Source organism: Cyprinodon variegatus, unplaced genomic scaffold (genome assembly GCF_000732505.1).
Source record: "Cyprinodon variegatus isolate N-32 unplaced genomic scaffold, C_variegatus-1.0 Scaffold1284, whole genome shotgun sequence".
NCBI lineage: Eukaryota > Metazoa > Chordata > Actinopteri > Cyprinodontiformes > Cyprinodontidae > Cyprinodon > Cyprinodon variegatus.
Genome location: NW_015151737.1, coordinates 161,213 through 176,025, shown reverse-complemented (window position 1 = coordinate 176,025; position 14,813 = coordinate 161,213). Strand labels below are relative to the sequence as shown.

Here is a 14,813-nt window from a genome sequence, read left to right as displayed (position 1 = left end):
CTGTAAAATTCTCTTCCTAAAAAAAAAAAAAAAAAAAAAAAGAAGAATTTAAGCTCTGATCTACAGTCACCTGTCTGTGCACACAGGCTGCAACCGATCAGCTTTTACCTTCAGCAGATGTTGGTTTCACCCAGCTTCAAGCTCTGAGATCAGGATGAAGACCTCTGGACGTCTTCTTCTTAAAGACACCTCCTGGATCTGAAGAGTTACAGATAAACAGCCTTATAAAGGAGTACCTTGTCATAGTCAGCCCAGTTCAACAATGACAATTGAAACTATGTTGTCATACAAAAGTGACCATCAACCTAACGACCAATTAGTACTTTGATCACTGCTTACACGGGCCAAAGTCTTGATCAGATCATTCTAGATTTAATTGTTTTTGTATCACCTGATTCAGATTGATACCTCTTTCTTGTGACTGTTCAGGCAGTCTACTACTGCACCCTTCATGAGGGAACATTTCCACTTTATCACACTTTCCTAGTTTAAATGTTCTAATAAATAAGAGTAATACATTTATCTGCAAAGGTTCAGGAAACACAGGGAAGGATATACTTTAAATCATTAAACATGTAAAAGGAAATGTATATAGTTCATTTCATTTGATATTTTTCTGCATTATATTGTGCAACAGCATCAGCATCATCCTCTACTGAGAAAACAGATGAATAAACTCATCTAAAAGGTTTATTGGCTGATTATGTAATGGGACGTTAACAGAACCTTTTCCACACATGCTACCCACCTTAAAACAGGTGACGGTATGACAGTCACAGAGTTAATCACAAAGTAGTGAGCATAGCATATTTCCAGAGAGCTAGTGAAGAATAAGTCAAAGTGTTTCAGTTCTTGACCTACCTTTGGTGAGCAGACATTTAGGATAAATGTTTCCATGACAGGTAAACACTCAGGGGTTAAGTAACTGCTCTTATGCTGGTCATGTGATTAGTATATGAGATTCACCTGTGTGATTGCACACAGGAGCAGGAAGAGCAGTCTATGCACTGACATAAATCAGGGGAGAGGTTTGACATGTGTGTACTTAAAAGAATCTAAATTATTTTTTTTTATGATAATCTATTACACAATTCCCCCCCACAAGTAATTACTGTGAAGTCCATGGCTTTTTGTAACTTGTTGCAGCTCTGCTCCTGTTTTATCCTGACGTCTGATTGTCTTTAGACATCTCACTATAAAAGTCTGTTATACTGTCACAATAAAAAGGATAAACAGTGAACATTTTCTAAACCTCTAAAAAGACACAAAACATCAAGGACTGTAGCTTCCGAATGGATTTTAAGTTTCTTTTGAATATTTTTGCAGCATATTTGACTTTTTAAAAAGCAATTTCATTTTAGAAAAACAAAAGTATCTATGAATAAACATCATCTTACAGTTTTCTATTATTATGATAACATTTTTTGAATATAAAGAATATATTTTCCAAAGGTAAAAGTCAATTCAATTCAGTTTATTAATATAGTGCCATAGTACAGTTCACCACATCATACAGGCGAATTGAGTCAGAGCTAAGGAAAACCAGTTGATTGCATCGACTCATTGAGTCGGACGCAATCCCTCACACTAAGCATGCTTGTAGCGACAGTGGAGAGGAACCAGCAGAACCAGGCTCAGTGTGAGCGGCCATCTGGGGATCGAGGCCGACTGGGGTTCAAGGAGACGGAAGCAGAGATACAAAAGGCAATTGTAAAAGTCAGCCCGGTCCAGGAAACACACAGCCAGGCAGACGAGCTCTGAGGCAGCTCCTATGTCAGAGGATGAAGAGATCACATCCAGACAGTCTGTTCCTGTCACTTAGTGCTGCTTCTCTACTGCAGATTAGGTTTCATGTTAACAAACTCTTCTTCATCACTAGAGGGCACCACCAACCTGGTGAAAGAAATGCAGAGAAGTTCCACAACTCAGTCTAACCATGCTGAAGACTTTGAATTAAAATTATAGTTTGGCTTTTTAAAATGCAATAAAAAGGAAGAAATGTGTAACTAAGCTTCATATGGTGACCAACAAGTATCCTGTCCTCTTTGCTTTGTTTATAAAACTAAGTTAGTCTGTAAATAAAGCAATACACAATGTGAATCAAAGTGCACTTTGATGACTTATATGCATTTTATGCATCTCAGCACACAGATCCCTACATATTTTGATCTAAACATAAAAAAGCTTAAAGTTTACATCATATTTACTTTTTTAATCCTCATTTTGTTAATTTTTTTTGTGTTATTTATGTAGCTAAATTGGTTTAGCTTTATGATAACTTTTAAGCCATAAAAGCTCCAGCTCATTAAAAAACATTATGTTCAATGCTCCTTGACTTTAAAAACGGAAACAAATTATAACTCAGAGAATTTAGAATATTATAAGTTTTTGTCTGTGTCAGTGGTTATTAAAAAGGTTTGCATTAATTTCTCCAGTTTTTGTGCATACCAAATATAAATGATATGAATATATTATCTCTTAACATATATTTTGTTTCATTATAGCTGATCGGAACTAGACAAACGCAGGAGTGGGACAAAAAGATTTTTATTTAAACCATAAGTGATGTTCAAATTAATCCCTTGAAATCCAGTATTTTTAATTTGTATATGACTTTCCTAAACATAACTAAAAAGTGCTTTAAACTGATATTTGACCCATAACTACATGAATCCAGCATCAATAGTGTCAGCAGCAATTACAGCTGAAGTTAAGTTTAACTTAAATTACTGAACCTTTTAAAAATTTAGATTAATAGAACTACTGAAAACTATTGAAATGTTGAAAAATCAGTTTAGTAATATACAATTTTAAATGCTCTATAAATACTATTGTAGTAAATCTGTGGTGGTATTTGCAATCTAGAGACATTACTTTGTATAAATGTCAACAATTTGCAAAAAGTCAGATTTTCGGATGTCATTTCTAATGTCAGAATGTCATTTTTAGTTTTGCTATTTTCTTGTAAAATGTTATTTAAAAAGGTTCAATCTGCACATACACCTCAGGATATGATGGACCAAATGTGTCCCAATTCTATTTAATATGCCATGTTGCATTCTGTATTTCAGTATCCAATGTTTCCTGTAGATCTACCACCTCACCATCTACTACTGAGGCCAGTAGCATGAAGCAAACTCATCTTTGTGTTGTGCTGCCATTACAGTGCAGTTAGGAAACAGGTAAGAGTTTTCCCTGTGCAACCAAACACATTTAGTTTCTGCAGTGGCATTGACTCTTATTTCATGATTTGATATTGTGCAGAAATTAGATTTTAGAGATTTGGTTACACAATCAGTTGTTCTGAACATGAAACCGTTGTAAAGACAGTAAAAATGTCTTTTTTTTTTACTTAAGAACACTCCTCTTCCAGGAATCAAAGACTAAAGGCTGGGTGGGACCACCTGGTAAAGGTGGTTCCACCCACCTTTCTATGCTGATGTGTCATATGTAGATCAGAACCAAAAACCTGTTTCTTTGTTCAAAAAGTGCACTTACACAGTTGTTGCAACTGACAGAAGAAAGGGAGCCAAACCAGCTGGACTTAGAAATGTCTGCTTTTCGATCTATCACGAGATCTATCTGCTAAAGAATCTGGTAACTGCATCCTGCGGACATAGATACTGAATACAAGATATAAAAAGACACCAGGTTACAGAGGATTATAAAGGAATCAACAGCTCTCGCTACAGGAAAACGTTTATACGGAGGCCTCATCTGAAGAAGAACATGTTCACTGCTCTAGTAAGGCGTCTAATGAAGACTGGACTCCAAGCTGCTCCTGCTGATCACTGCTTTGCTGGACCTGAAGATGTGGCCTGTGATTTCTGCACTGGAAGAAAACTGAAAGCTATCAATTCCTGTTTAGTCTGTCTGGCCTCTTACTGTGAGAAACACCTTCAGCCTCATTATGATTCAGCTACATTTAAGAAACACAAGCTGGTGGAGCCCTCCAAGAACCTCCAGGTGAACATCTGCTCTGATCATGTTAAGGTGATGAAGGTATTTTGTCGTACTGATCAGAAGTGTATCTGTTATCTCTGCTGTTTGGATGAACATAAAGACCATGACACAGTGTCAGCTAAAGAAGAAAGGACTGAGAGGCAGAGAGAGCTGGAGGAGAGACGAGGAAGAATCCGGCAGGGAATCCAGGACAGAGAGAAAGATGTGAAGCTGCTTCAACAGGAGGTGGAGGCCATCAATCACTCTGCTGATAAAACAGTGGAGGACAGTGAGAAGATCTTCACTGAGCTGATCCGCCTGATCAAGAAAAGACGCACTAAAATTAAGAAGAAGATCAGATCCCAGCAGGAAACTGAAGTGAGTCGAGTCAAAGAGCTTCAGGAGAAGCTGGAGCAGGAGATCACTGAGCTGAAGAAGAAAGAAGCTGAGCTGAAGCAGCTCTTAAACACAGAGGATCACAACCAGTTTCTCCACAGCTACCCCTCACTGTCAGCACTCAGTGAGTCTACACACTCATCCAGCATCAATATCCGTCCTCTGAGAAACTTTGAGGATGTGACAGCAGCTGTGTCAGAGCTCAGAGATAAACTACAGGACATTATGAGAGACACATTGACAAATGCCTCCCACATGTCCACATGTTCGCGAGAACCAAGTGTCAATCATCTGACACTAGCTGAGATGCATTTTTTACTCCAAGAAGTAGAACCCACGAGCAGATTTGAATTCCTTAAATATTCACACACAATTACATTGGATCAAAACACAGCACACACACTACTGCTGCTATCTGAGAGGAACAGGAAGGTGACAGTGACTGATCAACATCAGTCTTATTCTACTCACCCGGACAGATTTACTACTTATTCTCAGGTTCTGAGTACAGAAAGTCTGGCTGGACGTTGCTACTGGGAGGTGGAGTGGAAAGGAAGAGTTCGTCTAGCAGTTGCGTACAAGAATATCACCAGAGCAAAATGGGGTAATGAGAGTAGATTTGGATATAATAACAAATCTTGGGCATTAGAATGTTCCTATGATGTTTCTAAATTTGGTCATGACAACATTTGGACCTCTATCTCAACTCCTCATACCTCCAGGATAGGAGTGTACCTGGATCACTCAGCAGGTATTCTGTCCTTCTACAGCGTCTCTGAAACCATGACTCTCCTCCACAGAGTCCAGACCACATTCACTCTGCCGCTGCATGCTGGACTTTATGTTGAGTTATTCTCTAATGCAGAGTTCTGTGAACTTTAATAGTTCTTTTTTTTCTTTCTGGTTGTTAATCAGGATTTATTTTTCTGTTTCTCTGCTCTGTTGTTCTGTTTTGTATATTTATTTTTTATGTAACACACTGTGTCTGTGTGTTTCAGAAGCCAAAAAAGTTTTTCTTCATTTTTATATGACATGGGAATATTTTCCCCAAATGTGTAGCCATGTTTTTTTCAACTTTGTGGGGGATATTATCCTAAATATGCCACATTTTAGGGTCATTAAGAGGGTTTCTTGCCTTAGGGTGTAGGTTATGAGCAAAGTGTGACTAGAGTTTAGCTTAGGTTTAGGGTTGGGTATATGTTGGTAATTAGGCTTAGGTTAAAGGTCAGGGTTAGCCCACAGAAATTGAGTATAAATTAAACTTGAGAATGGGTTTTCCTAAAATTGGATCTTCAAAAAGAAATCAGAAAGCCCTCTCTATGAACTCAGTCTACTCTCATCACAGGTTTAATATCTTTTTTGGAAAGTATTAAACACAACATTCCTAGAATTTACTTCACATTCTAAACATTAAGGGACTCTGGATTACAGACAGAACAATCTGATGTTGCTCTAAAACAAATGTCAGTAGCCAAATCACTTGGTCAAGATGGTTTGACTTTCAATTTTCATACTTTTTTTTTCCTTGGATGAATTTAAAGAGCTATTATTTAATACCTTAGAAGAATGAATTGAAAATAAGAATGTAATGCCAACTATGAAACTACATTATTACCCAAACCAGGAAAAGAATAGATAAGATAAAAGATTAAAGATAAAAGATATATTGATGATCCATGGCTCACATAGGAAACTAAAACAGCCTTAATTTAATTAGATTAACCCCAGATTGAAGTTAAATGCTGAAACTGTGGTCTTCAGCACAGTTTCAGCCATAGAAATTGAGTATTTCTCAAGGTAAAATTGAGAATGGGTTCGGTATTTACTGTGTAAAGGGAAAATGATTTTTAGTGGTAAATAAAGTAATCTGTTATCTGGACTGAACTGTCTTAAGCCTCATTTTTCACAAATTGTAGTGTTTTAATTTTAATCGCTAAGTAATGTTCATGTTCATTTCTGTTTCTATTGAAATGACTTTAATTTCTTAATTTAAAGTTTAAATCACAGTCAGTTTCTCTGACTTTCTCTGACTAGGGTTTGTTGAGAACGAAAGCCATATTGCTTTTTTTTTACAGAGGCAAGTACAGAGGTAAAGTAGAAGAAGCCCAGTAATACATTAATAAACAAACGTAAAACAGCTAGGAGCGTATGGACATACAGATGGATACCTGGCAACGTCATGCAGGGTACAATGGAGTAATTGCTAATCAAATGCATTGCACCATGGTACAACCTTTACAATTCTTTTAAGGTCTTAAGGTCAAGGTGTCTTCATAAAAAGCATATCACCCTAATCCAACACAGGTTAAAACAAACACAAAAAAAGAGTCGCAGAAATAAGATATTTTCTTGACAGAAAAGAAAAACAAGATTTTCTCCTACAGAAAAAAAAAACTATTTTAGTTTCTACTTTCTAACTAGACCCTTGATGTATGAATTAAAAGAAAGGCTTTGTTCAATTATAATAACCAAGTACCTGCAAGTAGACACTAATTGAATCTCTGAACCCTCAGAGCTGATTCCAACAAGAATGCACAATATCCAAGGCAGACTGTAAAAAAAAATCAATCAGTCTATCAATTGTTACTGTCAACTACAATTTTTATTGTAAGCAAGATTACAATGCAGTTTCAGTACGAACTATTTATCTCATGCATCACATACATTGGGGGGAAGAGGAACACCTGACTGAGGCCATGGGTGCCAAGGAATGATGCCGTTAGGGGCAGTCTTTTGGCTGCCAAGGACCCTACCATGAGGTGTTTTCCTTTGGGCACTGCCTTTATCTCTGTGGAAAGATAGGAGCCAAATGTAGGTAGGGAGAGGGAAAAAATGCATATTTCACACTTTATTCTTGACAGGGTACAGTTTAAGACATCAAAAAAATAGCTCAGCACAAGAAAAACAGATAAAAACATAAGAAACATTTCACAGAGGGTTACATTGGAGGCTTGGGTGTCACATGTTTGTCTATGTTGTATTTGTGTCATGATGTTTTTAAGAGATCTGACCCACTTGCAGGAAACCACTCAGAGAACCAGAGTAAAAGTTTAACAGGTTTATTAAAATAATCAATAAGGTTGATCCAGGGTAACTCAGAGAGCTGGTGAACCGGAACTGGAAGTGAGAAGGGAAGTTCAGAGGTTAGTTAGGGATCCGTGGGAACTTTCAACAATGTCTTGTAAAAAACAGATAAATGGGACTCACATTAGCAGAAAAATGTTCTCTTCACAGAATCCAGTCGGTGTGGGTTTATACAGAGATTGGGGGGCTCGTTGGAGGGTGGACAGGTTCTTGGTTTGGTTGGTTCCTTGAGGAGTAATGGAGCGGACTGCCACTTGGATTTCCAGTAGGACTTGAACGGGTCATGTGGAGATTAATCCCCTGCTCAGTGTGAAGCTCAAAACAATCCTTCCAGGGGGAGAAGGCCAAAATTCCAGTTTGCAGGATGACTTCCTGCCGAAAAGTGTGTCTCTGTGTGTGTGTGGGGGGTGTGTGTGTGTGTGTGTGTGTGTGTGTGTGTGTGTGTGTGTGTGTGTGTGTGTCTGAGTTTGTGCAATTTGTCCATGAACGCTGTCCAGAGGCCCTCGTCCTTGATATGATGGAAGTTTATCAACCGGTGCTACACTTCTGAACGCATCGACAGGTGTTTGTGGGTAGGGTGGTGGGCGAGCCAGCAGTTCTGGGTCCATAACATCTAGGGGAGTTTTGATAAGGGAGAGGATAGACTTTTATTTCCACATTGCAAATCCATCCATCCATTTTCCATCACGCTTATCCCAAGCAGGGTCGTGAGGGGTGCTGGTGCCTATCTCCAGCTGTCTATTGCAGGGCAACAAAGAGAAAAACAGGAAAACCATTTATACACACTCACACCTAAGGAAAATTTAGAGAAGCCAATTAACCTAACAGTCATGTTTTTGGACTGTGGCAGGAACCCAGAGAAAACCCACAATGCTCAGCGAAAGACCCCGGGCTGGGAATCAAACCCAGAACCTTCTTCCTGCAAGGCAACACTGATATCCGCTGGTCCACTGAGCGGCCCACTTGCAAATTTAATATTCTGAATTAAAATAAAACAAAAGTATAAGCTTGTTCTAAAGCAGTAGAAGAACAGTAGATGACACTGTCATCTGCATAAAAATGAAGCAACTAATACATTATGACAGAGATCATTGCTATATTAATAAAAAACACCAGTGGACTTAAGACAGAGCCTTGAGGGGTGCTTTTGTAACAGGAGGAAAATCTTCACATTGCATTCTTCCTAATTAATAATCTGAACACAATCTCTTAAGCCGAGTATCATTGTTGACAGTATTAAAAGCCTTCGATATGTCAGTCATAAGTGCAGTAGAGTATTTTTCACATTCCAGGGCCTCTATAATTAAGAGATTCACAGCAGGTCCCCTGGTATAGCTCAAAAATTAAGCTATACCAGGGGACAGAATATCCTGAAATTAGATCTCCAAAAAGAAGAACTTCGACAGAAGAATTTGATGTTACTGTAAAACAAATGTCTGTAGCCAAATCACTTGGTGAAGATGGTTTGCCTTCCAATTTTCATACATTTTTTCTGGGAGGAATTAAAAGAGTTATTATTCAAAACATTAAAAGAATGTATCGAAAATAAGAATTTAATGCCAATTATGTGTCAGGATTCCTGTCTTTGTTTGTGTGTTTCTGTGTTTGTTGTGTTTCCACCAGGGGGCGCCTGGTTGAGGAAGGGAGACAAACACAGAAACACACAAACATAGACAGGAATCCTGACATTATGAAACTACATTATTACCCAAACCAGGAAAAGACAAAAGATATATTGATGGTCCATGGCGCACATAGGAAACTAAAACAGCCTTTATTTAATTAGATGAACCCCAGATTGTTGTTAAATGCTGAAACTGAGGTCTTGAGTGACAAGATTAGGTCCGTGAAGTTTTGATTCTGATTATTTTCATCCCTGAATACAGTTACACCATTAGGTGGTCTGTTGATTGTTAATTCTATGATTAAATGATGTTTAGAGATTTTTGATGCAGTGCTTAAGATGTTTTTCCTTTGTGTTTGTTTAAAGGTGACTAAAAAATTGTGCCTTCTCAGGGAGTTGTTAGGATTATTTTTTATGATTCTTGTGTTATGGTATGTTATGGATCAAATGTAAATGATGTAAGCAGGAGCGACTCCCCCTGACACATCATCTCTTTAACAGAGTCTACTGAAGACCACAGAACGAAATCTGTGGATGGGAGGACTTTGTTTCCTCAGAATGAAATGAGCCGGACAGAGTTGGACTCCAAAACAGAACCAAACCCCTGTCCCCTCCATTCCAATGAGCCAACAATTAAACATTGTTTCAGCTCTTTCTTTAAATGCTTAATAAAGGCTAAAGGTAGAATAGATATTTTACATGTGTTGTTTGTGTTTTATCTGAAAGAAGTTTTCTGATTTAACTGCTGATAGTTTCTAAGTAGCAGCAGCAACACCGGACGGCCCAGCCACCAGCAAAGATCTTCTCTGTGACAGGAAGCTCACTCACACCAGGAAAACAGCAAAACCCCAGACACCTTACCAGATGTGGTGGAGCATTTCACCTGCCATGCACATTCACCCACTGTGAGAATTGCTTTTGCTGGCCAGGTGAATTTCTGGCATAAAGTTTACAAAACTGGGAAATTTTTGACATTACGTATGAATAGATCTTACGTTTTATCAAGAAAAGAAAATTTAAGCCTAGCCTTAGATAGGCTTAGCTTAAGTAAGAGTTGGTTCCAGAGGAGAGGAGACAAATATCTTTAAATCTGCCTCCCATTCTACTTCTAGAATTCTAGAATTCAGCCATGAAGTAACAAATGAATGAATTTGTTGTTCTGCATCACTCATTAGTTTGGCAAGTCTAAAATAGAAATCAACCATTATTTTATTCTCTATTAATGCAGAATAATATGTTTTGTTCTATGCAGGGTCATGTTAAACAGCGGTGAACCATTTGTTTGCTTGTTTTTTTCCATATTGAGCATGGGATTACTCTACACATTACTCTGGGATTACTCTACACATTACTCTGGGATTACTCTACATATGTAAAGCATTATTCTCGCTCACATTTCCTAACGTTTTGCTTTAAAGGACACAGCTGTATACAAATTGACTAGGGTGCCAGCTTCCTATGAAGTAATTTCTTCCTTCTCAGGGGGGCTAAGTCGTCTAATGTAACATGTAGTGAGGTAGCATCCCATCAATACATTCAATTTATTAGGAGGATTTCAATGGATCCCCTCTGTGGTTTTGTTCTGTGATACAGAGCAGATAAATGAGGGGACAGATTCTTAAAAATGTGTTATTTTATTATCTGATAATGATGTGCTATTGCTAAACCTTGTTGTGGTCAGTAAGGACAGGGTTGTGAGGAATGATTTTTCTTTTACATTGTCATGTCACGGCCCAAAGTGTCATGGTTTTGGTTCTGTTCAAGTTTTATCTCTGAGTTCTCATTGGTCTTATTTCCATTTTTTTTGTTCTAGTTATTTTTGATTGTATTTGAGTTCTTTGATATTTCCTGTTAGCCCTCTTGTGTCGGTCTCCTTTCCCCTAGCTCCCTTCTAGCCTCTGTTCACACCTGCTCCCAATCTGCTAATTAGCCTGGTCCTTGTTTCTCTCTCCCATTTATTCTCCTCCTGTTCAGTCACTCTTTGCTGGTTTGTCATCATTTCTTTGCCCCATTGTTGAGAGTATTAATGTTTTTCAATATTTTTGGATTTTTGCTTTGGTTACTCTTTTTGTCCAGTTAAATCTTGCAAGAAACCACCTCAGCTTCGGTTTCTGCCTTTGGCTCCTGTCAAACCTCTCCGCCACTTGACACAAAGAATGAAAATGTGCATTGTGTGGGCCTAAGCTGAATATAAGATGGCTCAAAGGCTGCAATTAGGCTATCACTTTCATCAAAAGCATGAATGTTTGATTCCTCACTAGAATTATCTTGTCACTATAGAAAACCAGTGAGAGTAAGGACCTGTTGGATGTTACACAATAACAAGCAGAGGTGGTTTTAGTGCTTGATCTTTTGGACAGGATTAGATGTTAAAAATCTTTATAACTTTGGACTGATCAACAAATTGGACTGAAAGGTTTTTGCAATTCCTTCTCCTTACTTAAAATTCTGGACATGTGAAAATTTAAATAACATGAATGAATTGACTCATTTATATTAACTATTGCTGCAGGCAGGTTTTCATAAGACAAAATACATGTGACCGTCACAACACAAGTCATCAACCAACAACTGAATATTTGTAATATTTCTAAGTCGATGTCTGGCCCACATGCCTGAACAGTTGATTCAGTTCAGGTTATTTGTATACTTCCAATTCACAGCGCATGTCATTTCAATGTGCTTTGCAGAGACAATGCAGTAAGACTGGTTAAAAGTATTTCAAAGAAAACTAGTTGATTGTGTCAACGTCATTGATTTAAAAAAACATGCTCCTCTTCAGTGACACGGCTACAATGATTTTTGCTCACCTTTTGTCGTTGACTCTTCAGCAATTTAAACGTGTTTAAAGGTTCCTCTTAACAGTTACAGTAATTTGGGACTCAGATGAAAGTTAAAAGGTTTATTTACAAGGAAACTGTTTTTTTTTTTAGGGGGGGGGGGATGCTTACTGATCTAAGGAGAGACAAGGAAACTTGATGTACTGGAAATCTGAAGACATGAGGAATGGGGATGATTGCCAGGAAACAAATCATGGTATCTGATATATCTATACAGATTATCAGTCATCCATGCTTGAAATTTTCAGTTTATACAAATGATGCCTAAACTGAACTTTTCAAGCTCTATAGTAGATGATTGGAGATCAGAACTTACTGGGTTTTGATGGAAGTCCGGCAGGGAGGGATGAGTAGGATCCAGGGTTGACTGAGGGTTGACAGTTTGATACAAGTGAAGACACAAGGATGCCTATTGACTTTATCAATATCACAGTAGGGAAATGTACTTGTTACATCAGCTAAAATAGTCTAAAAGAGAAGAAGGTGCCAAAGGAAGAAAAAGGTGAATTGGGCATATACAGTATATACAGTGCGTCCACATATGATAGCTGAAGTGGGTTTTTTTTTTGTTTTGTTTTTGTTTTAATAGCAGGATTATTATACAGGGTTATTGCACAGGGTATTTATATGGATGGATATTTATATATCCATCTAAGTATTTATATAGCATCAGGAATTGTATCCGAGTAGCACAATGAAAGGTGGACGGGTTAAAATGTCAGGAATCCAGTTTGTGTGGTCTGTTGTTTGTTTGTCTCTCCCTCCACCACCAGGTGGCGCTCTGTCCTAGTTGGTCCTCCCTGCACTCCTGCACTCGATTTAGCTGAGTCCAATCTGAGTATTGTTTTACTGAGTCTAACCTTGTTTTTTGTCTTTGCGTTTTGGCAGGAAGTCTTCCTGCAAGCTGGATGTTTGGCCTTCTTGCCCTGGAAGGATTGTTTGAGTCTCACACTGAGCAGGGGATTAACCTCCACAAGTACCGTTCAAGTCCTCCTGGATTTCCAGGTGACAGTCCTCTCACATACTCCTCTGGGTCAAACAAAAGTCTACCTGTCCACTCTCTGAATCCCCTCTTCACTAGATCAACCCACACTGACTAGATTCAAAGCGAGAGAAGAACCCCCCCCCCCAACGTGAGTCCCTGACTAGCATTATTCTTATGGCATCCAAGATTCCCATGGTCCCTGAACTAATCATTGTGATATCCTCTTCAGACTTTATAGTTCCTGTTCACCAGCTCTCTGAGTTCCAGATCCACCCGCCTCAAACATGACCACAATAAACCTGTTAAACCTTTGCCTTGCTCTCTGAGTGGTTCTCTGCATTGTGGGTCAGATCCTTAAAGCTGTAGTCTGTAAGTTTTTAAAAATCACTTTTTTGTCATATTGGCTAAAACTGTCCCTATGCCCAGACAGCAGTACATGTGATATGTAACCTGTGAAAAAAACTGCTTCAATTGGTCCCGCATACTGCCTGTATTTCAATCTGGAAAGAGTAATTCGGGACGAGTCAAAACAACCAATCACAGCCAGAGGAGCGTCTGATGGAGTGTCAATCACAGCTCACACACGCTGATTCCCGCCCCAACACCCAGAACTGGAACGGGGCCCATTATCTGATCCGCTAAAGCCAGTCATCTCACGAGTTTGAAAACAGGGCAGTAACCCTCTGAGCGCTCCTCGGCTGAGGTGGGGGCGGGGACTCTTCAGTGTTGTTTGACCATGAATTGAACTTTAATCAAACTTAAATCTTTCCTAACACACAGCCAGTGAGCATGTGTTCACAACAGCAAAGGACATTCACCAAGTTATTTAATTTATTACAATGTTACAGCAGCATTAAATCGCTTAACAACAGCTCATGGGAAGAAAGCAAAACAAAACACTAAGACTCATTTTAAACAAGTTTATACTTGTCTTTTTGAAATGTGCAACAACAGGTGGGGCATTGATATGCATCTGACTTGGAACGTGCCTAGTAGGATGGGTCTCTATGTGCTTAAAGACCAGATTGTTTTACCCCTTAAAGAAGGGGAAAAAAGGAGGAAAAAAATGACACAGGGAACCATATCACAGCACACGAGTCCTCCCGGTGGATCCTTTAAGTAATAATGCTAAATTAAACCCTTTACCAAACAAGTAAATACATTAGATTTTGCACATTTTAAACCAAATAAAGAAAATTAAAAAATAAAATGTATAAAACTAACATATTCATGTTGAATAACTAATTGCAGGTTACATTTTTGACAAGATGGAAACTAAGTGCTGTCTAATAGATCATAACTGAAAAGTTTGTTTAGGATTTAGAATGTCTCGACCATCATAACGAAGTAAACGTGCCAATTAAATTGACATTTCTTAGCAGTGTCTCCAAAAACTTTTTTAATAACTGGCATCATTTGACTGGGCTGCTTCAGTTCTGTGTGGAGAGTAGGTAGTTATCTATGAAGGTTAGGGTTAGGCTTACAGGAGTAGTAAACAAGAGATTCCACATGCACTTGTTAGGGAATGGCTACTTAGGAATTATATACTGTATGCATATATATATATATGTGTGTGTGTGTTTTTGTTGCATCTTTCTCTACCATAGGGTGCCCCTGAGGCTGCTGCTGGGCCGACTGATGCATCCGCTTATCATCCAAAAGTCACCTCCCACAGGAGTGTGTTTGCTGCTGGCTGAGCCTGCAGCAACACCCATCTCGGTAGAAAAGACATGTAATTTTGTTCAGTATGCAGTCAGACTGCATTTGTGTATTATGATTCTGACATTCTGTGCCTGTGGATCCAACACCACTTACACGTGCTTCTCAACTATAGCTGTATACACTCACCAGCCACTTTATTAGGTACACCTGTCCAACTGCTCGTTAACACTTAATTTCTAAGCAGCCAATCACATGGCGGCAACTCAGTGCATTTAGGCAT

At 38.6% G+C, this 14,813-nt stretch overlaps 1 protein-coding gene across 1 annotated transcript; it reads left to right on the top strand.

Moving 5' to 3' along the window:
• The first annotated feature begins 3,507 nt into the window (after positions 1-3,507).
• LOC107102627 (tripartite motif-containing protein 29-like) lies at positions 3,508-4,505 on the top strand. The gene is made up of 2 exons (XM_015402004.1): positions 3,508-4,353; positions 4,391-4,505. The coding sequence occupies exons 1-2, from the start codon at positions 3,730-3,732 to the stop codon at positions 4,394-4,396; spliced, it is 630 nt and encodes a 209-aa protein (XP_015257490.1). The 5' UTR covers positions 3,508-3,729; the 3' UTR covers positions 4,397-4,505.
• The last annotated feature ends 10,308 nt before the right edge of the window (positions 4,506-14,813 follow it).